The 24,923-nt window shown below is 43.6% G+C and overlaps 1 protein-coding gene across 1 annotated transcript; it reads right to left on the reverse strand.

Moving 5' to 3' along the window:
- Positions 1-1,496: 1,496 nt before the first annotated feature.
- On the reverse strand, positions 1,497-24,672 carry slc1a4 (solute carrier family 1 member 4; the record flags this gene model as incomplete). The annotated part of the gene is made up of 8 exons (XM_079511775.1): positions 1,497-2,044; positions 2,667-2,801; positions 3,911-4,105; positions 11,225-11,458; positions 13,092-13,258; positions 17,886-17,951; positions 20,127-20,169; positions 24,152-24,672. 8 exons carry the CDS (start codon positions 24,670-24,672, stop codon positions 1,807-1,809), a joined length of 1,599 nt encoding a protein of 532 aa, XP_079367901.1. The 3' UTR covers positions 1,497-1,806.
- Between the last annotated feature and the right edge of the window lie 251 nt (positions 24,673-24,923).

The raw sequence follows: 24,923 nt of genomic DNA on the forward strand, positions 1-24,923 counted from the left end.
GCATGAGGAATATTCAGACATCGTATAGCCTAACTGAGAACCAAATGAGCTGATAATATCACCTGTATTCTTTTCATTGGCTCCTGATGCTTAATTCTTCAAAATACTTCTGCTATTTATTTACTGCTAACGCACTGTCTAGCAGAAACCGATTAGTAGTTATCAGTCACTACCAGTTTCCGTGTGAAAGATAAAGTGCACATCACAGACCTAGGTCAAATAGATATTGAACAGAATCATGTATATGTGGCATGTTCAAAGTCTTCAAACTTCTAAAGCGGTCCCAAACACAATTTGCAAAACAGTAACCTCACACCCTGAGTGTAAATTTAACCACGCCACTCTCACAGTTAAATTAACACTCAAGGATTTTACTGAGCATGAATCCACAAAAACAAAATACAAAAGTTGCTCAAGCCTACAGCTTGTTGCCACAAGGGGCAGTAAAGACCAACGCTATTGGTAAAAGTCCTGCATCCTCCAACAGGAGGACACATGTACTTTGGCAGCTTCCTACAAGTCACAGTCAAACAAATTATACTCTGGCCAGGTGGCCGAGAAGTTAGACAGTTTCACAACAGAATACTTAAAGGTTTGATCCCACCAGACCCATGCGTGATGCGTCCTTGAAGAAAACACTGAGCCCGCTATACCTGCTCACTCCAGTCTCTGGATAACAGTGTAAATACATACAAATGTAAATGTATTCAGATGTAGATGTGCAACAAAAATGGTGAGTTGCATTGTTGAATGAACTTTATAATTGGTACCGTGTTTCTGATTCCTTCACTTCATAAAAAAGTGAAAGTTCAGAGACAAAATTGTAACCAACTCAGAACAAAGTTCTACAGTATTTTGGACCAAATGGGGTACCATATTGGTCTGTATTAGTAGTATGATGGTCCCAGTTTAACCAATGAGAGGTAAATTGACCCCAGTACTTAGTAAACCTTGATGTCCACACAGAGAGCGGTACAGTAGATAGTTGGAAATGGTTTGTCAACAACAGCCCTCCTCTAGCATTTTTACATCATGTCATTTCAACCTTGGTGAATTGTTAATAACATACCCACTTGTAACGTTACACTGGGTAAGAGCATCAGCTAACTTTCCTAAATCTATTAATAATTGTAACTCCCTCTGAGAATTAGAGCTGTATCCTGTAACAGAATATAAAGGAATTCGTTATCATGTTATAGCTTATTTACTGTAAAATACTGTAAAAAGAAATTGTAAAATACTTGTTAATACTTGCGTTAATCTAACTAAAGTTCCTGATCAACAGGAAATCTCAAGAAGAGATTTTGGATGTTATGTTTTGGCCAAGGTTGGAGATGCTGCTTCGTAGAGTCCAAATTCCATAGCTTTACACTCCAGGCCAGCGTGTCACTAGTTCAATGGGTCATATGTGGCTTGTATTACACATAAAGGTCAGATAAGGTCCTAGCCTAGTCTTTTAAAGGGTTAATGTTTCACGTCATGCGGCAACAGAGGGCAGACTGAACTCTGGCTGCAGCCTGTAAACATTGTTCCGGACTTTCATAATACTACAATGTAAGATAGTGGAAATTAGAAAAATGGCTGTTGGTATGATAATAAAAAATAAAACAATAAGATGATCCTACTAAGTAAAGTAGTAATCATTGCACCTGCATCACTGCAGTTATGGCACCTTTGTTTTGTTTACACTCAGAATGACCAGCTAGCTAGCTGAAAGTCAATCAGCAGCAGTATCAGAACCATAGAAAGGTAGAAAGTTTAGGCAGCATGAGGAAACAAAAAGAACGACACACATGATGACAGTGTTCACAGGACAGATTCGATGGCCTCCGGCGTGGCCTCCAAGGCCTTGGTGTGGTGCGTAACGAGAGGCGAGGTCTCATGCTCGGCCAGGGTGTTGGCCTCTACCCTGACCTCCGCCAGTTCCTCCTCGTCCATGGAGGCCTCCTGCTGACGTTTCTTCATCTCCTTCTGGTTGATGTGGTGGAGGATCCCCGCGCCCAGAGCGTCACCTTCCACGTTGACCACAGTGGTGGTTCGATCCCTGTGTGCGTGTGGGGAAAAAAGAGAAGGAGGTCAAAACAAAGCATGGATCTGGATGTTTCACATTTGCGTGTTTAGTTTGGCACACGAGGAGATTCCATGCAGAATAACTAGGCCCTTTACACACTTTCACACACTTGGTGACCTCAACTAAATGACTGCTCATTGTATGCATGTGCATTGTGCTCTAATGTTTGTACATGTGTGCACCGCACGTGTATGACTGTGTGTATGTGTGTGTGTGTGTGTGTGTGTGTGTGTGTGTGTGTGTGTGTGTGTGTGTGTGTGTGTGTGTGTGTGTGTGTGTGTGTGTGTGTGTGTGTGTGCGTACGTGCGTGCGTGCGTGTGTACTAGTGCTGACCTCGATTAGTCGAATAGTCGACGAATCGATCGGAACGGGTCTCAGTCGACTGACAACCTCTCAGTCGATAATGATTATATCTGTTGTAGTTGTAGTAATTAAAAAAATGTTTTTGTTTCTTTTTGTTTTTTCGGGGCAGGGGGCTGTTCAGTCGACTATCAGTCGACAAACAGCAAATTTATTCATATTAATTTCGACTATACAAATCCTTAGTCGGGGACAGCACTAGTGTGTACTGTGTGTACTGTGTGTCTCTACTCACACTATCCAGTCCACTGCCAGCATGAGTGACAGGTCATTGGTAGGAAGGCCAATGGCCTCCAGGATGATGGCTATGGTGATTATTCCTCCTGCAGGGATACCAGCAGCTCCAACACTGGACGCTGTGGCAGTCACTCTGGAATAACATGCACAGAATGAAGATGAATGATATTATCATTACTTACTGTGTTGTTGTTGTTGTTGTTGTTAGTAGTAGTGGTGGTCTTAAATTCAAGTCTCAAACAGGTCCATTAATTTGCAATGAAGCAAGACATACCAAACACACATAGCACATTATACACAAACAAGGTACAAGCAATGGAAGGAGTTGAGTGAGACTCGAGACACATATAAATCTCCTATTGTGACCTAGGGTGAAAGACCTAAACCTCCTGTGACCTGGTATCATATATATTATATAAACACATACAAAGGATGATTTGTATGTGATTCAAAGATGAATGGACCCATTTGAGTTTGACTTTAAAACCCCCTGGTGTGCTTTAAAGAAGGGGTCCACTCCACACCCCAAACCTTATTAGAGTACATGTTCCAGACATACGGTCTGCTAACTCCTACAGGGCCTTTTTGAGATACCATAGCCACGTGCGTGCGTGTGAGTGACTCTGTGTGTGTGTGTGTGTGTGTGTGTGTGTGTGTGTGTGTGTGTGTGTGTGTGAGTGACTCTGTGTGTGTGTGTGTGTGTGTGTGTGTGTGTGTGTGTGTGTGTGTGTGTGTGTGTGTGTGTGTGTGTGTGTGTGTGTGTGTGAGAGAGAGAGAGAGAGAGAGAGAGTGAGTGAGAGAGACAGCAAGAGACAGAGAGAGAGAGAGAGGCCTCCAGCAGAAGACATAGATGTTGTGTAAATGGAGACACTGAAGTTGCCCCGCTGAGTTCTCTGAGAACTCTCCTGAGTTCTCAGAATTCTACTGCTTCAAAGACATGCACTTTGTTTATTTGCTTATGTTTATTCAATGCATGATGTGCATGTCGTACAACTACCAGCAGGTAGCAGCAGCAACAATAGTAGTAGAAGTAGTAGTAATAGTAGTAGTAGTAGTAATAGTAGTAGTAGTAGTAGTAGTAGTAGTAGTAGTAGTAGTAGTAGTAGTAGTAGTAGTAGTAGTAGTAATAGTAGTAATAGTAGTAGGATTTGCTGCATGCCATTCCATGAATCTATCCTTGTTTCCTGTACATTCGAAATAAAGAAATCCCCCGAAAAAAAGAAAAGAAAAAAAATCACTCACAGGATGGTGAAGATGTGCCCGGCATTGAGCGGAAAGTTGTTGAGCTGGGCGATAAAAACGGCAGCGACGCATTGGAAAATGGCTGCCCCATCCATGTTGACGGTGGCGCCGATGGGCAGGATGAAGCGGCTGATCCGCTTGTCCACGCCGTTGTTCTCCTCCACGCACTTCATCATGGTGGGGAGGGTCGCTGAGCTGTTGGGGGGGTTGGAGAGAGGGGGAAAAGGAGGGAAGGGAGGTGAAAGAGACAATTCATTGATTGATTGAAAGATGCAGAATAGGTACATTTCAACAACAACAACTCAATACAAAAACTGTTAACTGTGGACGACACCATAAGGCATTACACTTGTGTAGGGTCCACCATTTTCAATTCATAGAAAAATAAGCTACGTAGGAGCACAAGAAGCTAGGGATCGACCGATATGCTTTTTTCATGGCCGATGCCGATTAGTGGAGATCAAAGATATTATGAACCGATATGCATTTAAGTAAAAATGTTGTTTAAAATTTTTGCAGTAACAAATTCCAACAAAATAATTTATTTTAAATGCATTGGAGAACATTTATTGCTTATAAAACACATAAAAAACAAGTGCAACATTCCCCCCCCCCATCAAATACAGCTTTTTCAAGTGCAAACATGTACTGTACCAGCATAATGGAACATAGTAGGCTACTGTATGAAGTGCAAGCTTTGTTCGATGGCACGGGATTAGAACATAAAAATAATTTTCATCAATATAGGTTGTATTGCAGCATGACATGTTGAGAGCTTGTCATATAGTTATTATAGAGATTGCTTGCTTTTCAGAGGACAGTGTTACTTGAGGTCAGGAGGAGATCAAGTTCTACCAGTTCTACGTGACATCTTGATGAGACATCCTAGAGAGTCTTAGACCTGTCACCTTGCATATAGTTGTGATGTTATGCATGAGTCAAAACCATGATATACATGTACGTACATGATTTGATGAGTGATTAGATAACGATAAAGAGCATGCCAGGATTTAAGGAATAACTAGTTTCATGCAAGGGCGTACTAACTTTGATCAGAGGTGAACAAGCTTCTAAGTGGAGATTGTGGACACCCAGGCTGTGGATCAAGGGTCTCCACTGATTATGATTGTGCAGTGATATTATAGTTATATATTGTTACACCACCCAGATCAAGCTCAGTGAGCAGATGGAGGTTCTGAGTCTTTGCATAGACAGCAAACACGTGGACCAGCATGTGGACCATGCAGCCATCTGTCCAACATCTGCAAACACGCTGGACAACGTCTTGGAGCACCGGATGAATGCCTCTCAGACCACTCTCAGGCAGCTAGACCTTGTCCAAAAAAAGGCCTTAAAAATCATTGGGGTAGAGGAGGACCTTGCCCTATACAGCAGTATATGCCATCAGCAAGCTCAGTTATCGCCCAACAGTTGCAGCAACAACTGTTCTCTACAAGATGCACACTGCCAGCTGTCCAGTGGACCTCAAAGCACTGCTACCCCATGCTCACACCACAGGTCCAATCACCTGGAGGGTACTAGCATGCCACGCCCTGGAAAGCCCCAAGTCAAACACCAAATGCCTTGACAGGAACTTTCTCCACTCTCCTATAACAATATGGAACAGCCTTCCCCCTGCGGTTGTTGTTTGCATATCGATACAGAATTGTTGAAATTAAAATTGGAAAAATTGAAAGTAAAGTAAAAGTACCTCAAGTACAGTACTTGAGTACATGTTAGTTACTTTAGTTACTGGGTGTTACATCAGAATGTTGCGTGCAGTAGGCTACTTAACATCAGAAAGAATGGACATGTTACTAAGAAGATCCTGTATTGATGAGGGAATACCAAGTGTGAGCCAGAAAATAGCAGCCAGGAGAATGAGACTAGCAGGACACTGCCAAAGACATCAAGAACTGCCAGTCAGCAAATTTGTGCTGTGGGCATCGATCACAAGGACGTCCCACACTAAAACACGTAGAGGTAGCTACTCAAGAATGATACCAACAAACTGGGCAGATGTATGGAGAACCGGGATGACTGGAAGCGACGATGGAGGGCTCTGAGAGACCACTGATATTCAGTAAGAAGTTAACCCATTTTGGTGCGGGAACCCCTTTTGGTGTTAGCATTATTATGCTTTAGCTATTGAAAAATAGCAGATCTACAAGCTCATAGCTTGTAGGTCTGCTATTTTTGAAAAATCGAAGAACCACTGACATAGAAACATAGCTTTTTCAGAAAACTGTCAGGATGTAGAAGACATTTTTAGAATCTTATCTCAGGTCAAAATGGGTTAATTGACTGCTATCTTCAAAGTCATACACAAACACAACGGTCTGGCCTAAAAAGGTAACATATTTGCCTACATTCTGTCAACAGTTCATTGACTGCTCTCTTCTATGTCATACCCAGACTGCTCAACTGTGTTCTACATGCTGGTGTGCATGTTTATTATCTCCTCACTGCATTTGTCCCAACTCTAGTTTGATTTATTTGTGGTAAATAGTGTTTTTCAGCTGTGTACCCCACACAGTCTACTTTGACGTGTGTAAACGGATTTAGTCCACAGTACATCTATATCCAAACCGGTTTCAAGTTCAAAGTAATTGTCCATGCAAATACCGGATATAGTAAAACAGTCTGCGTCGAGTATCATGGCTGAATACTGTGTGGGTAACCCGTTTTTCAGCCAGCAGTGTCATCATTACCTGACACCGTCCTGACATGGGGCGAGGCACAACATGAAGCACAAGACAGGTCCCGATGGAGGCAGATCGTCGAAGCCTTATGTCCCACTTGGGACGAAGAGGATTAAGTAAGTAAGTAAAGTGTCATCATTATGATGCTATGGTGTAGTGTAGTCAGTCTACACAGCAAAATCCCTCATGTGTCCATTTACAGGTCCATTTTCATATAATTAACATTTAGGATTTTATTGTGCATCTTTCATTTAATGAAAGGCCTACCACAGTGGCCTTGTGGTTAGAGTGTACACCCTGAGACTGGGGCTGCGTTCGAATTCATTCCCTATACCCCATATAGTGCACTACTTTGGGGTTCCGCCATTTTGTTATAGTGTCCGAATATGTAGTGAGCATTTTTGCACCCTAATGTAGTGGACTGAAGTATCCCACAATGCACCCGGAATTGTAGGGACCATCCGATACACAGCGAAGCAAATCTGCCCCATAATGCATTGCGCAAGCTCGCTCTTGAGCGCACATGCACGCGTTTGCGCGCACGTGCGCTGCTTCTGCATGCATGCGCTTATTGCGCTCCAACTCAGAAGAGGCAGAAGTTGAACCAGCGAAAGAAATCAACACAAATGTACTTTTTAAACTTTCGTTTCCCCTCTCTTTTCTTCCCTGGCGGATCTCAAAGCTACAGATCTCGAGACAAATGATCTGTGCATTTATTTGCAATTGATTTGTTTTATTTATTTATAATAAAACAGTTGCTTGCTGTAGAAGGCCTTATATTTTAATAGTTTTTGGATTAAGGTTGGTGAGGTTGTAAAGCTATGTGCTAAAGTCCAATATATATTTTGTACATGCATGTGAGACACACGGAATTGTGTCTCCGAACATATGTTTTATTCATATTAATTAATTCCTGCCATTAAAAAATATATGTTATCTAACATGATTTCATATAATTGCGCTAAAATTTTATTGACTGCTGTTTCTGTTAACGTCCGTATTGTGAGCAGAGCTTGTAGATTGGCTACTTTTGGTAATTCTTTACCAAAAGTACCCGATCTACAAGCTCACAACACGGACGTCGCGTTGCTTATAGATCGGCTATTTTTACCGTATCCCCCCCCCCCCCCCCCCCCCCCAGGATTAGCGGGGGTTCATAATCATGCTGCTGATATTTTCATATTGTCAAGGTGGTGCACTGTTTTCATATTGCTGGATAATGGATATAATATTAATTTATTGATAATAATCATAGGCTTATGTTATTTTAAAATAATAACCTTTTTATCATCATTTCAGCAGCAGCGTTTTGACTGGTTTTTTGTAGTCAGTTGATTCTTCATATCCAATTGAGTGAAACGGCCGGGATGATTTGTTTATTTTTCATACAGTTCTTTATGAGGCGATCTGAAAAAACCCTATGGGGATTACAATGCAAATAAAAAGTACATGACCCCGCGGACCTATAGCGCCCTCTACCGATATTGACGTCAGAGTCGGTGCTCCCCATACAGGGAGTATTGTCCGAATTAATCACTATTTGAGTCCACTGAGTCTGGGTCCCCGTATGGGGAGTAGGGAGTAGGGAACAACCCTAGCAATTCGAACGCAGCCAGAGAGGTCGGGGTTCGATCCCCGGCCGGGTCATACCAAAGACTCTAAAAATGGGACCCAGTGCCTCCCTGCTTGACACTCAGCATCAAGGGTTGGATTGGGGGTAAGTCCCTGCGACATACTAGCGTCATGTCCAGGGGGTGTACTTGTACATCAAGCTGCCTCACGCTACAGAAACAGGAGATAGGCACAATCCTGCCCTATGGGCCTCATGGCTCGGCAAGGCTACTTACTTACTACCACAGTGAAGCAAGAATAAATCAAAACATTTTTATTCATAATATAAAAAGTAATGTAAGGTACATGTAATGTAATGTAATGTAATGTATATTACAGTGAAATCGAGAAACCAGTGAAATCGAGAAAAATGGAACGGGGGGATGCCCGTTTTTCCAGCGCGAGAGGCAGCGCCCGGGTCGGGGACAGATCTTTTTAAGGCCCAAAAGTTAGTGTATAAAATTCACACTGTCTTAAATAATAAATGCTCTGGTGTTGTTGGCCGATGTAGAGAAACAAAAATGACAAGAATGCCCCAATTTCCATGGCTGGATCATGTTTGGCAGAACTGTGCCTGAAGCCCCAAGCTGCAGAAAGACTTGAGGGTGAAGCGACAGAGCAACATGCGAAACAGGACTGAAATAGTACCGTTAGGATTAGCTATCCAGGTCAGGGTGGTCTTGTTTACATTTGTGTGTGTGTGTGTTTGTGTGCGTGCGTGCGTGCGTGCGTGCGTGCGTGCGTGCGTGCGTGCGTGCGTGCGTGCGTGCGTGCGTTGTTTGAACACTTCTATGAATTATTTTGTTGATTCTTTCCAGTTTTCCCCAGCTGATTAACCAGGTGTTCTATTAGAAAGCATGCACAGAAAGCAACAAGCTGAAGCCATCTCCAGACTGGTAAATATCCTTGTAAGCCCCGCCCCCACAGAATGAGTTCAATTCATAGCAGGTTAAAATGACCTTGTTGAGATAGTATTACTGTGTGTGCCCCTAGCCTAGACCAAAGGGGGGGGGGGGGGGGGTACTATGTTACCACTGCTATGCCGATGACACACAACTGTTTCTATCCTTCCCTCCCTCTGCCACTCAGGTGGAAGAGCGCATCACTGCATGCCTGGCTGACATCTCACAGTGGATGTCCTCCAACCACCTCAAGCTGAACCCAGACAAGACTGAGCTTCTCTTCTTCCCAGCTAAGTCCTGCCCTATGCGGGAGCTAACTATTTCCGTAGACAACGCCCTGGTAACGTCTGTCCCAACAGCCAGGAACCTTGGCGTTGTCCTGGACAGTCAGCTCTTGTTTAAAACTCACATCACAGCTGTCACTCGATCCTGTAGGTTCACACTCTATAACATACGACGAATTAGACCGTTCCTCACCCAGGAATCAGCCCAGCTCCTAATCCAGACAACAGTCTTGTCAAAACTTGACTATTGTAATTCGCTCCTTACTGGCCTACCGGCATGTGCACTTAAGCCTCTCCAAATGATCCAAAATGCCGCAGCTCGTCTGGTCTTCAACCAGCCAAAATTCTCACATGTCTCCCCCCTGCTCCGCTCCCTGCACTGGCTCCCAGTCGCTCCCCGCACAGAATACAAAACTCTGATGCTGGCATTCAAAGCAACCAAAGGTATGGCTCCCCCATATCTTGCAAGCATGATTGAACCCTACAAACCCTCCCGCGCACGCAGATCAGCCAACGCAGGAAAGCTGGAAGTACCCTCACTAAAAACGCCGGGACAACGCTCCACACGTCCCAAACTCTTCTCCCTTCTGGCCCCAAAACTGTGGAATGCACTCCCCGTTGCAATCAGAACTGCAGCATCACTCCCAATCTTCCGCCGTAGTCTGAAGACCCACCTTTTCAGACTCCATCATGGCCCATAGCACTTATCCTACCCCCTTAGATAGCACTTTTTAGACTTAGATAGCATTTGAAACAGACTTATAGCATGTCATGTAGACAGCACAATAATTGCATTGTATATAGTCATAGCACATCATAGTACATATGTATAGCATAGTATAGTATATATGTATAGTTAATATGTATAGTGTCATTATATAGATATGTTCTAGTTACGTTCTTAGCTTACGCATGTTTCTTGATAAATGCATTTTATATATGTGATGTATTCCCATACTTTTGTTCCTGCCTAATGTAAATCGCTCTGGATTAAGAGCGTCTGCTAAATGCCTAAATTGTAAATTGTAAATTGATTACCATCCTACATACTCTGCCTATGTATTTCTTATTTACCCAACAACCCCAATTTACAATTACAATTCAGGCATTTAAATTAGCAGACACTTTTATCCAGAGAGATGTTCATGAATGCACCCGTTCTCACTGGCCACGCACGCTCACTCCACTCGCGCATGTGAAGATTTATTTTCTGCTCCGTGCGGGCACAAACCTATGGGCACAATAAACTATTCTTTTGATGGATTCCCAGCACTACATAAAGCAGATCTTACTCCATATTTTATTTGCGTATACATATCAGTTTCCTGTCTACAGTACACCTTTCCCACCCTACAGCAGGGGTTCTCAACGTTTTTGGCCGGGGACCCCCGGAAATGCTTTGGCAATGTCTCGGGACCCCCGCCCCGCCCCCTGAAAATAAAATTTAAAAATATATCTTTTTTTTCTTTTTTTTCTGAAAATAATTTGGGGACCCCCTAAAATAATTTGGCGACCCCCCGAGGGGTCGCGACCCACGGGTTGAGAACCCCTGCCCTACAGTACCTACCAACCTAGCTACTTTGTCTGCTTTGATTGATTGATTGATTGACTGACTGACTGACTGACTGACTGACTGACTGACTGACTGACTGACTGACTGACTGACTGACTGACTGACTGACTGATTGATTGATTGATTGATTGACTAACAACTGATAACAAAAAGCCATTGCTGTCTTACACACTAACATCCAACTTGCTTAATACATACCTATTTATTTAGTTGAGGAAGAGAAGGATAGTGTGTGTGTGTACCTGGAGCAGGTGGCGAAGGCGGTGGTGAACGGCGTGATGAGTCCCGACAGGAAGCTGTAGGGATTCTGCCTGGTGAAGGCGAAGTATATGAGAGGCAGGACGATGCCTCCGTGGATGACGTGACCCAGGATGGAGGCGAAGATGTACTTCCCCAGGCTGGTGACCAGGAGAACCACGTCCTCCATCTCCACGATCTTACTGCCCACCAGGAACATGATGCCCACAGGAACATACCTGACAGAGGAGGAGGCACGCCCGTTAGGAGCTTAGTAGTAGTTCGTTACAAGGTTAATTAAATAAGGTTAGGAAGCGAAGACCGTACGGTGGACTCCATGTTGCTTCCTGGAAGGAAAGAAACATGCGCAATTGAGACCAAGGAAGCTGAACGCGGAAGTGTTGGCTGCATATAGCCCATTGCGCATGTTTCTTTCCTTCCAGAGAGCAACATGGAGTCCACCATACGGTCTTTGCTTCCTAACCTCATTTGATTAACCTTTGTTCGAGAGAGAATAGACAAAAACAGACATAAAGAAGATGATGTGATCAATAATTATAATAATGTATTTTTTTTGAAAAAAGGACAATAGACAGTCCAATTCCATTTTTATTTGAGTTGAATGTGCTCTTGTGTGAATTTCTTTCCACTGGCGTCACTAAAATGAATTAATGAGTCCCCTTTTCCTATCCTGTTGCTTCCATAAATCAATATTATAACCACCAATTTAGCAGTGTTGCCACCGGACAGAACAAACATTGGATCATGCGTGAGAGAGAAGCCATCCAGCTGTATCCAGGGTGTGCATGTGTGTGTGTGTGTGTGTGTGTGTGTGTGTGTGTGTGTGTGTGCGTGCGTGTGTGCGTGTGTGCATGGCTGTGTGCGTGTGTGCGTGGCTGCGTGCGTGCATATGTCCGTGCGTGCGTGAGAGAAAGAGAGCACATGTGTGTACCATAGACTGTGAAAGAATCACACTTGTGTGAAGTGAGGGGCGCCTCGTAAAGTTTGTTAGATTTGCTCTAAACCAGTGGTTCCCAAACGTTTTTCAGGGGACCCATTTTTCAAGATGGAAAAACCAGGTGACCAAATTCCCAATATTAAACATGCAAGGCATATGCTATACCACTAAGACACCCTGAGGGCGAGAAGCGGGTGCACGCATCCGCCTGGGTGACGGCAGACTGCTGGACGAGCACTGCCGCTTTGGCATGGGGGTCAGATCAACATATGGAATGAATTCTGTACTAGCCATATATGGAACGTGTCTTGAGTGTACAGGTTTTGATGAGGTCAGATCAACATATGGAATGTCAGAACCGGTCAGCTCCATATATGGAGATCTAAGGGTGGCAGCGGGGGCAGTGTCTTGAGTGTACAGGGTTTGATGAGGTCTGGCCATATATAGAGCGTGTCTTGAGTGTACAGGGTTTGATGAGGTCAGATCAACATATGGAATGTCAGAACAGGTCAGCTCCACATATGGAGATCTAAGGGTGGCAGCGAAGACAGACATGCTGCGTTAACGCAAACATTGAATGCCATTGACAATGAATGGCCATCTTTGAGTGTTTGTGTAAACACAAACATTGTGTAAATACAAACTTTGAAGACAAAGGTGAAGACGCAAATTGTGATTGGCCGGAATGAGATGTATAATGATAAGCACCCCTCACTTCACACGGGTGTGATTTTTATGTTTATGATTAAGAGTATATTGTATTGCGACCGGTAGAAGGTGAAAAGTCAACATCTGCTGGGACATTAATAAGAACTGCATGCTGAAAGAGAACCCAGAAGAGAGCTTCAGTTCCAGCGCCGGGACCGGGTTTGCCCCTTCATGTGTACCTGTGCGTGTGCATGGGAGCCACTCACCACATGATCCAGGACACCAGGACCATGGTGGCTTCGTTGAAGGCGTTGAAAAAGCGGATAAGCTCCTCCCCCTCGCCTCCCAGCTTCCTCAGCGCCACGCCAAACACCATGGCGAACATCACCAGACCCAGTATGTTCATACCATCTGGCTCTGTACCCACCGGCACCTGGAGGACACAACATAATACAATAATGATACTAAAATAAAATATTCAGGAACCCCCACAACAACCCCTGGGGCTCCCCGGACCACACTTTGAGATCCACTGGGTTAGAGGAGCCAGACAAGGGCTTTAGTGGATGACATGATGTGAGAGCAGAGAGGACAGGACAGACTGAGTCCCTCATTGTCCTGAGCTGTCCCCGTGTACGCTAGCTTCATCCCTCCCCATGTCCCCAGCTAACTTCCCATGGCAGCCTGTACTGTTAGCCGTGTACATAAGAGTCAGTGCCAAGAATGTATGGCACAAGCTTCTGCCTAATTCTAGGTCAATGGATGGTCCCAGGTGACAGTATCCCCATTTTATAGGGATACTAGGGTCCAATGTAGCAATGGATTCTTGCTCATTGCTCAATTCTGTGTAATGCAGACACACACAGAGACAAATGTGCACACATACCTCTCAATTCAAACAAGCCAAATCAAACAAAATGGGGGTAATGGACAGCTGCCCACAGAGCCTTTCCATGGCAGCCATATTGACATGAAATAGCAAGGTAAACAGTAACACAGGTGGTGTTACCAATCATCCCAATTAAGGTTTTTGAGGGGCGCTAGCCCCTCCGAAGCAGAAAAGTGAGGACGCAAATTGTGATTGCCAGAATCTTCCTTTTCTTCCTTTTTGTAATATTATTATTCTTTTTTAAGACAATAAATAAATAAAGCAGGACATTTACTTGACCATTAAAAACAGGTCTGTGACCCAATGTTTGGGAAAAACTGTTCAAAAAAACACATAACATCCTCATGCCCAGTCCAGCCTCCGCCATGTCTGAGTGCACCGGGACAAAAGCCCAGTGGTAATTTTGGAACGGATGCCCAGTCCTGCACTGGACACGCAGCCAGCTGGGCAGCACCTCACACACACACACACACACACACACACACACACACACACACACACACACACACACACACACACACACACACACACACACACACACACACACACACACACACACACACAGACAGACAGACAGACAGACAGACAGACAGACAGACAGACAGACAGACAGACAGACAGACAGACAGACAGACAGACAGACAGACAGACAGACAGACAGACAGACAGACAGACAGACAGACTCTTTACTTTCATACTGTACAACTTGATAATTATTTTCTTCTTGATTAAATGAAGGATTAGGCCTACTTGTTCTTTTTACTTCAGCATTAACACATTATTGTCTCCACCAGGCCGAAGGCATGGGGAGAGAGTATGTTTTGCACTCCGTCCGTCCGTCCGTCCGTCCGTCCGTGTGTGTGTCCGTCCGTCCGTCCTTCCGTTTGTGAACAGCTAATCTCCGGCACCGTTAACCCGGTCGATGCCAAATTTTGCACACACACTCCCTGGATGCCAACGATGAACCTCTGCCCCAAAATTTCCAGAACGGCCTGTTATAGCGCCACCAGGAGGCCGCTTTGTGCAAAACAAGTTTTTGGACAGTACACCTACAGATTTTGTCCAAACATCACGCAAATTGGTACACAGTCTCTCTAGAGCCATTGAACGAAACTGGTCTTTCAGATTTCTCAGACTCTATCCTGATTGGCTAAGATTGGCTTCCAAAGTTCGCAGGAGTGCTCAGTTTCAAACAAAATGCTGCAAATCATGAACACATCGTGTGATTTCCGTGAAATTGTGCACGCACATTCCCACTAGGCCGAGGAGGAAATGCCACATGAACATTTTCAACCCAGCCTCATGGTGGCGCTATAACTGGCCAAAAAGTGTTTTTTACCTCTAACTGCACGGATCTGTGGATAACTTTGTATGCCAACTCCCTAGAGGCCAAAGAAAAACCTTTACCTGGAATTTTTCACATCTGCTCTTTATAGCGCCACCAGGAGGCCGACATATGTAAAACACATTTTCTAATATTACTCCTTCAGATTTTATCCAAATTTCACGCAAATCGGTACACATGCTCTTCATAGTCATGTGATCAAGTCGGGTTTGTTTGATTTCTCATAATCCACCCTCATTGGCTACGATTGGCTTCTAAACTTTTCAGGAGTAGCCCGCTTTGTACAAATCGCCACAACTACTCAACGCAGCGTCCGATTGTGGTGAAACTGTGCATGCATATTCCCACTAGGCTTTGGAAGAAATGCCACTTGACAGTTTTCAAATCAGCCTCATGGTGGCGCTACAACAGGCCAAGCCGCGTCACACACACACACGTTTATATTGCTCCCAAACATTTTGCCAAACATCACACACACACTCCTATCCTCCTGGTGGAGACCTGTGCCAAGAAGGGCACTTTTTCTAGTTGATTATGGACTCCAACAAATGTTACTCTATCCTATGTTCATATACAACCCAGTTCACTCTCCAAGCAGACCTTACAAACCCTCATACGGCACTGGTCATGCAATGCCATCCTATAGAGCGTCGCAGTCCCGCCCCCTTTCATGACGACGAGTGGCCCGGAAGATAATTGCCCATTCATTTTTCCCATAGACGTTCATGGAGATTACTTTTTTGTTTTTGCTGCATTCCTGAGCCAGTAATACACAAAAACAAAATTAAAACGTTGTTTTTGAACCTGAATCATCAGTAGGTTCATGTGATTACATTGTGAGAGTGAGAGTGAGAGTTAATTATTCTTTTATACAGTTTAATTATGGTGGTTTAATTATGTAGTCCTAAACTATTTTTGTTAAGTATTCCTTAAATCAATGATCTACCTATAAGCTCTCACTGATGTCCTCATCCATTACCACCGCCCACAACGTGCTTATTCAGTGAATTAGTACCCATGAGTGACTGTACACACTGCTGCTCTCCTCTGTCTATTTACAAATTTTTCACACCATGTCCTTAATAACGTTGTTCTAATGCTCTACCAAGCAGACAACAAGGTAGGGAACGGACCGCAGGACAAACACAAGCTGTCCAAGGGGCCATGCTGTTAGTAACTGTCCCTTTCCACAATTGCATAATGTATTATGTATTCATTTTTGAGGGACGCTAGCCCCTCCTATATCCAGCTTTTGGTGTCTTTCCACAAACTTTGTCCTACACAAACATTAAATTCCCATTGACAATAAATGGAGAATTTTACGTCATAGTGTCTGAGCAAATAGACATAGGGCTCTATTTTCGTCCAGGCTTTCTAAAGCTACTATTTGGGGATTTACTGTAGCATTAAACTAAAGTGGCTATTTTGGTCACCTGTCTAAATCCCTAAAACACCTCCGCTACCCGTTACATTATGCATAGGTGTGGTTTGGGCGTTGCAATAACGAAACCAATCACTGTGCCACATTGAGATCCCTTATCGTAATGTGTGTGACCAAAAAAGCCATTTAGCGTGCCAACACGCCCATGACCACACCTCTACCGGTGTCAGCATAATGGATAGCAGATGACGCTGGACCAAAATACCATTTAGGGACAGAGCAAGCTCCTATACTCCTAATTTTCGGGCAGCGGCTGATTTTCGGGCAGCGTCGCAGATAACGGCAGTGATGAAAATAGAGCCCATATAGTGTCTATTTTACATCATGATGATGTACGATAATAAGAGCGCCCCCTTCACACAGGTGTGATTATATTATTATATTATATGTAATAATAGTGAAGAAGTCATGCAATTCACATATTAACTGTACACATTCTTCATAACACCACATTTGACCTATTTTATTCAGACAGATTGCACTGTACATCAGTCAGTGTCTACATCATTGGCCAATATTGCCAAGAAATGCCACAATCTACACCCAAAACATGTTTGGGAAAAAGATTGTCCAGGGACCAAAACATGTCCAAACCCATCTATATATATTTTTTTATAATACCTATAATACTGTAAATACATATTTTCATGTTGCTCCTATGGTGTGAACCGTCTAGAAGAGTGTGTTCAACCGTAGCTAATCTTGCGACCCAGTTGATCGATCAACGGCGGACGTCTTGTGCATGCTTTACTTGCATTTACATGCAAGTAAATCCCAGAATATTTTTCACATATTGTGAATTGTCTTTGCTGATCCATCTACCGACCATCAGTCTTGTCCAAATATGGAGTTCCACAGTTGATTCCATTAACATGACGTCATCATCATGACGTCAGAGATCTACAGAGAAGCTACATTGTAAGTGAGACAGGGTCTAATAACAGTTAGACCCCATCTTGTGTAGTGATTATGTATCTGTCTCTTGCATGTACACACTACTTAAGTAATGTACAGTGGGTCATGTTGCATGCAGGCACATGACTCTAGTTTGACTTAGCCTCATGTGATAATGTAACAGCTCTTGGACACACACACATGTCACACACATACCCTGTGTGTGTGTGTGTGTGTATGTGTGTATGTGTGCGTGCGTGCGTGCGTGCGTGCGTGCGTGCGTGCGTGCGTGCGTGCGTGCGTGCGTGCGTGCGTGCGTATGTGCGTGTGCATGTGTGCGTGCATGCGTGCTTGTGTGTGTGCACGTGCTTGCTTGCTTGCGTATGTATGTGCGTAAGAGTGTGCTTGTGTACAGTATGTGACTGTGTGTGAGTGATGTCACAATAACAAGTTTGATGTACAGTATGCTGTGGGCAGGTTCTGTTCCATACCTTTTGGTAAAGCATGGTTCCATTGGTATCGTTTCCCACGGCAACCATCTTGTAGTCTGTGGCGTACTGTATCATGAAAGAGAAAGAAAAAGATGTAGTTAATTCACTCTGCAAACATCCACCATTTGAGCACAAATCAACACCACATTTACTTTCTTTTGAAAGAAAGAAATGACTGGAACAATGGGCACATATGTAGGCTATACAGTAAAGAAAAAAGAAAAAAAGGAAAAATAAAAAGAAACTAATAACAATATTTAAATTAAAGGAATTATGCTTGGTACTCTGTGTGTCTGTCTTTCTACGGTGAATCGAGTGCCCAAGACATAGTTAGACAGACAGAGACCTCCTGCTGTGCCTCTATGCCAACCTGTTGAATGGGAAATTACGGGGAGGGAAGTTCAGTATTTGGGCATGCAAGTAAACACACAGTTATGTAATTATGGAAATGACAACACACTCGCATGAACAGATAACAGTGTGGATCGCCGTTATCATCCACTTTTCCAGTTACACTCACAAAACATAATTTCTGTTCCATCTTTCTCACTCCTTATGAAGACACAGATCATAGTCACATGACAAACAGCATACAGGGCCTTTTTAATGTCCCTGAAACAGCTGCATGTCATCATATATAAATCTCCCCTCTTTTTACCAGTCTTGGTCTCATCCAATGCTGGAATCCTGCTAGCGGAGGCTACCAATGTATAGAATTGAGGGGAGGCAGTGAACTTTTTGGCCTCCGTGAACTTTAGTACTCGATTACTCCACTCTGGGTACTTAGTATGTGAGCATTCATGTGTTTCTATGCCTCCATGTGTATATCCCAATACGTGCGTGCGTGCGTGCGTGCGTGCGTGCGTGCGTGCATGTTCGTTCACTCATGGGCAATGGGCATAACCACGTACGTCCCTCTACCCAAATATTGAACTCCCCCCACCCCCTCCGCACGCACACGCGCACACTTCGCGCGCGCACACACACACACACACACACACACACACACACACACACACACACACACACACACACACACACACACACACACACACACACACACACACACACACACACACACACACACACACACACACACACACACACACACACACACACACACACACACACACACACACACACACACACACACCGCCTAATTCAGCCTCAACAGACACTTGTGTAATTCTGAGAACCAGCGTCCGAGGTTCCACCAAGCAGCCAGGCTTGTTGCTAGGCTGGCTGGAATGGAACGGGTTCCCTGGTAACAATTGGTGGTGGGGGAAACAGAGGGAGGCATTTGGACAGGCGGGTGAGTGGCAGAGGGCAGCAGTCTTTGTTTGGAGACGCTCTTCATTAAGAGATATTGCGAGGCACTTGCAGCTACAGCTAGAATTTATAACAACTGTGAATGAAGTTGTGGAGGTGCAGGTGTATAGCCTAATACAGTGGGTGGAGTCTAATGGTGGGAGCTCAGAATGGAGCTGCATTGAGTATAAAACACTTTTGTTCCCAAGAGAACTTTGTTCATTTCAGCAAGACCTGCCTGCCAAAGCTGAAAAACACTGACTTTGTTTAGAGTTTGCTGACAGCTTTAGTATGCTGGGTTTTGGTAGCACAAATGCTCATGAACTACTACAGGGGTTCCCAAACCTTTCCATGCCAAAGACCCAGAAATAGCCATACCCTCTAGCTCCATATAGAACCTCTCCCTGCTATAGCTCCGAGATGAGGTTCCACTCTCCCAGGTAACGGCATATAGGGAGACAGTGCGAATATTTCCCACGATGGACTATTCTTACATTTTTCCGCACATCGTATCCAAAAAGTAAAGGTCTCACATTTTTATTTTCTAGCGGGCAAGAACATCAAACCGACAGGTTGAAACAAGCGTTTAAATAACTTTTTTAGTCAGCCTGTGCCATGTTTTCCCAATGCCATCTTACAAAAGCAGTACTGCAATGTGCATGCGGACGGGGTCAAGGTTAGCCTAGGTAGGTACTGTTTATTTGGTTAAGATTAGGGTTATGGTTAAGAACCATTTAATGTAATTTAATTTCCGGTAGAGCCGAACCGATATATTGTTTGCCGGCCTGTGTGCCTGAATCAATATTATATTGGACTATCACACATATAACCACAAAATCCAATATTGCTTGGGCTCTAATTTCTGTTTTAGACAAACTCACAGCTTGGCATGAGACCAGGTTGGATGGAGTGGAGTAAACTGGTGTAACTTACAGAACGGAAAGCAGCAGCCACCAAGTTAGCTGGGAACAAATTCCTGAAACACAAGAAGGGAAGAGAAAAAAACAAGGGGAAAAACACAGAGAAAGGTTATACAAATGTGACATTCAATAACAATTGCAACTTTTGACTATATCTCAGACCCTAAGGCAGCTGATAGTGATAAGCACTGAGAAATCCTCTAGTAATGTCTAATCCATTCAAATCCCTGAGCAAACCTCCAAGATTCCCAAGGCCTACTCAGTACACAGTGTGCTGACCAACCCTGATAAATCGACTACTGCAATAGCTAGCCATCAAACTTCTCTGTGCACTTTGGATTTATTCCCAGGATCCTCCACTTGGATCTTTGGCACCCTCAAACTCTGATAGAATGAGATTTGAGCAGCTGGGATTTAACATTGAGCGCCCGTTTGCACTTCCTTGAATCGAAAAAATGAGGAAGTAGAGGGTTCTTTCGGGTGCTTTAAAACGCCACCGAGCAACTTCTACTGAAATGAATAGCGGGGTGGGTGGGGGGGCTATCGTTCTGGTTCAGTCTCTATCCTTTTAATACTCTATGATTAGGATGCATACAGTAGGATACAACAAATGTACCTCAATCTGGCAAAGTTTGGGGAAACATTATGGTTGTTTTTTCAACACACTGTATAATGATTACCCCATTTTGTAGTGGTGTTTTGTGATTCTGATAATTAGTAGGCCTATAGAGCGTCGCAGTCCCTCCCCCTACCATGGACCAGGAAATGAATCCCAATACATTTTTCCCATAGACATTTCATAAAGTATTTATTTAAAGACGGTTACGCCACGGACAAAGCCAACTCGAGTCGTGACAACTCATGACAACACAAACAATATTTTGGACCAAACAAATAATTACAAAGAAGAAAAACAACAAAAAAGTGTTGTAACCTGCCGTTTTTTTCTTCTTTCTGATTATTTTTTCGGCCCCAAAAATCCATGGTAGGGGGCGGGACTGCGACGCTCTATACCCGGCCTATATAACGACTGATGGTCACAAAAACCGTATATACCATATGCAAGAAAAAGGGGTTTAAAATGCAAGATATTTATCTGGCACATTGTGCCTCAGCAATGACATAATTAACGGTAATCTGGGTTGTGTCTGAAAAGTGCATATAAGTGCACACACACACACACACACACACACACACACACACACACACACACACACACACACACACACACACACACACACACACACACACACACACACACACACACACACACACACACACACACACACACACACACACACACACACACACACACACACACACACACAAGAGAGCTAGCTCCCTTGGAGGAGCAAGTTATGGCCGGGTCTTTTTTAGGGTCATTACACTATATATATTGCCCCTGATAGAGCCCCTGATTTGTTGCATAAATCAGTACTGTGCTATTGAACATCTTTTACGTCTGTGTGTTAATTAAAAAATATTAAACCAATGAAAAGTAGTAAAAAGTGCTTCAGACAAAACCGCAACTAACTCCACCACCTCTTCCCATCTCATTCAAGTAATTGACAATTATATAAAGTCCCAACACCAACTTTGATGAGGCAGTATTGCTTTGTTTCCAAAAAAATGTATATTTTTCAGGAAATTAAAAATGAACATTTTGGAGTTGTTGGAGGTGGTTTCTTCCCGACAGCATAAATATTATACTAATCATCATTGTAGAATCAGTCCCTCGTGCACTGACTCCTGTCTATGACTCCTATCACATGACAGGGGATCAGGAGGATTAATCTACTGGGAAACTAGAATTGTGAGCCAAGCCAATGTGTTTTTTCCCACACAGCCTGTGGGTACTAGAGCTGCATGGAATTTTAGCCCAACATATTGCAATGGACCTTGAGTATTTATCAAGATTTAACAAATACCACTAGACTTGCTGTGTCATTACACGACCATATAGCGGTCTGGCATTTTTAGCCCATTGACTATGAGTCATGAACTGTATACTTGACATTAATGACGGCAATTTCCCAAAGCATATCGTAGTTTGGGATTTTGAGAAAGCCACTATATTCCATTAATTTCAGTACGGTCGATATGAAAATCTACTTGCAGACCTGCAACTTGTTGGTGATGCAGTAGGTCCTCCTCCCTTCCTTTGTGTTAAAGTTACAATGCCATTGCATTTTAAGCATGGATTGATTTGAAGAGACTAGCTGAGAATAGTCCCTGAAGAACATATTATAATATGTTTGGTTTGTAATGAATGGAGGGAAATGTAAACATGTTATGTACAGTACACAAACTCCCAATCTGGTGTGGGTCCTTTAATTAATGTTAGTATAAAGCAGGAAATAATGATTTTGTACTGAATACATATCTTAAGTTCTTATTTACACTATCAAGTTAATGGTGATCCAAACATGATTTTTGTTGTGTAAAATATATATTCTGACAGTAATCATATACATTACATATAGAGTGGCTGTTCAATAACAGAGGTCTCCCTGTCTCTCCAGTTTTTTAGTAAACAGAACATTACATTTAAATTTGGGATAGCAATTTCATCCAATCAGGAAAGAGAACTCACAGGATACAAAATAAATTGGATTTGATGAGAACACACCTGAAAACTTATTTTCTTTTTTTATTATAGAGCTGGAGAGACAGGGAGACCCCTGTTACTGAACAAACCTATATCAATGATTACAGTCAGAATATATAGACCAAACAAATATCACTTACAGCTAATTGAACACTGACATTTTATTTCTTTTCATTGCATTAAAAATACAACACAACTTTGTTGTGTTCTTCGTTGTGTTTCAATACACCTTGTTGTGTATTGGGGCTAGGTGAGAACCATGTGTCTATTTCTCCACCAGTCTCTCTCCTCAGAAGAGAATTTCTCTTTCCACCCTGATTACATCATCATAAGTTGGGTCTTAGCCATAGCCATTATCATCTAACAAGTCAATTAAAGTAAATGTAAAAATCGTTTTTTATTAGCTTTTAATTTGTATCATTACGTCTCGAAAATTCAGTGAGATAAATTATTGATTATAGTAGACCATCCATATCCCACTCTGCACATTTGAAATTCTTCAACTGCAGCTGTGTCTAATAGCTGATAGGTCACAGTTGCTAGTTATTGATCTTCATTGTGGACAATGAGTATGTTGTGCCCTCCATAAGATCTGGCCTGCAATACTATTCTGTCTCTTTGAATAGCTGCAGATTTCTTTGGAACTGTCAGGCTGTTCTAAGTGTTTGCCTTTAGCCAGTATTACAATAACATACCACCAATATTGGCAATATGTTGGATTTAATGACATTGTATGAGGGAAAGGGGGAACTGTAGAAAACAACACTGCAGTATTACAGCATGGTTGTGTATACTAGTGCTGGCCAGCCAGTAATGCAGGGAGAAAGGAGAGAGCAGGGGGAGGGTTGGGGTTAAGAGAGTGTCCATGTCTAATTGTAGACGTTGATATACACTGCCCCATCCATTAGAGAGCTCTCCCCTTTAAATGCACATCACAGACACAGTCAATGCCACTCTGCTATACTGGGCATGCGCTGAGGCATCCATGTGCGTACCGCTAACCTATATTCTTATTGCCCGAGGAGGCGCGAGGAGAGAAGCATGTGTGTGTGATAATGTGCCATGCTCTATCAATTCAATTGAATACGGCTTCTACAATTGTAAGATTTGAGAGTAGTTTTCAATTGTGAACATTAAGTACTATTGTATATCAAACACACCGTGTCAGGTCAGGACCGTGACCGTCCGTCAGGTCTATTTAAACGAGTAGCCAGCAAGCCAGGCCTATCTCGTAAAACCTACAGACCCTGTCTGTGTGTGCCACGCCACCTTGCCCTGGTATGGTGTTCATTCATGGAATAGCTGTAGGCTACTGATAGGCTACTGTTACTCTAGCGGCTATCCTATTCACGTCATGTGCTTAAGTTGCTTTTAATGAAAAAAGAAAGAAAGACAGAGATATTGGGCTATTCATCAATTAGGGACATTACCTCGCCAGGTCTAAAAACGAGTCAGCTGTCTCTTTGTTTGTGCTGAGCTTCTCCAGGTGCAAGTTGTTGCTGTTCAGGCCACCTGCACCCACACCGGGCTTAATGATGAACGCCAGCGCCACGCCAATGCTCGCGGCGATGAGGGTGGTCACCAAGAAGTAGGCGACGGCGATGCCCCCCAGTTTCCCCAGGGAGCGGGTGTCCAGGCTGGCAGCGCCAGAGACCAGGCTGCACACCACCAGGGGCAAGATGATCATCTTGAGCATCCTCAGCAGCATCTCGCCGGGGAAGGCGAAGTAAGTCATCTGCGCCTTGGTGAGATTCATGTTCCGGACCATCATGCCCAGTCCGACGCCCACCAGGACCCCCGACACCGTCAGGATGACCATTAGGTTCCGTTTCAGGAACGCTATTAACTTGGCGTTAAAGCTTTTCTTCTCTTCTCCCTTCTCCGACAAGATTCGGTCAGTGGACGTGGAGTTTGGCATGGCGTGCCCGTTAATGTCGATTTTGTTCTCCATCTTTCCCGTGCAAAATGTTCCCACTGTCTGTGTGAGAAGAACCGTGCAGGGCTTTGTGTCACGGGCTGCAGCAGCGTGGGTGTGCGGACTGCACTGGAGGAACGGCCGGCGGTTCACCACTGCTGCTGTCAAAAGCAACGTGCGTCTTTACCAATAGAGAAAGAGCGGCACGACATTAAAGGAAGAATCTGGATCCCATTCACGGAAGAGACGATCGCTATATGATTGGCTAGTTGGTTGTCAGGGATCAG

Source organism: Electrona antarctica (genome assembly GCF_951216825.1).
Source record: "Electrona antarctica genome assembly, chromosome: 10".
Classification (NCBI taxonomy): domain Eukaryota; kingdom Metazoa; phylum Chordata; class Actinopteri; order Myctophiformes; family Myctophidae; genus Electrona; species Electrona antarctica.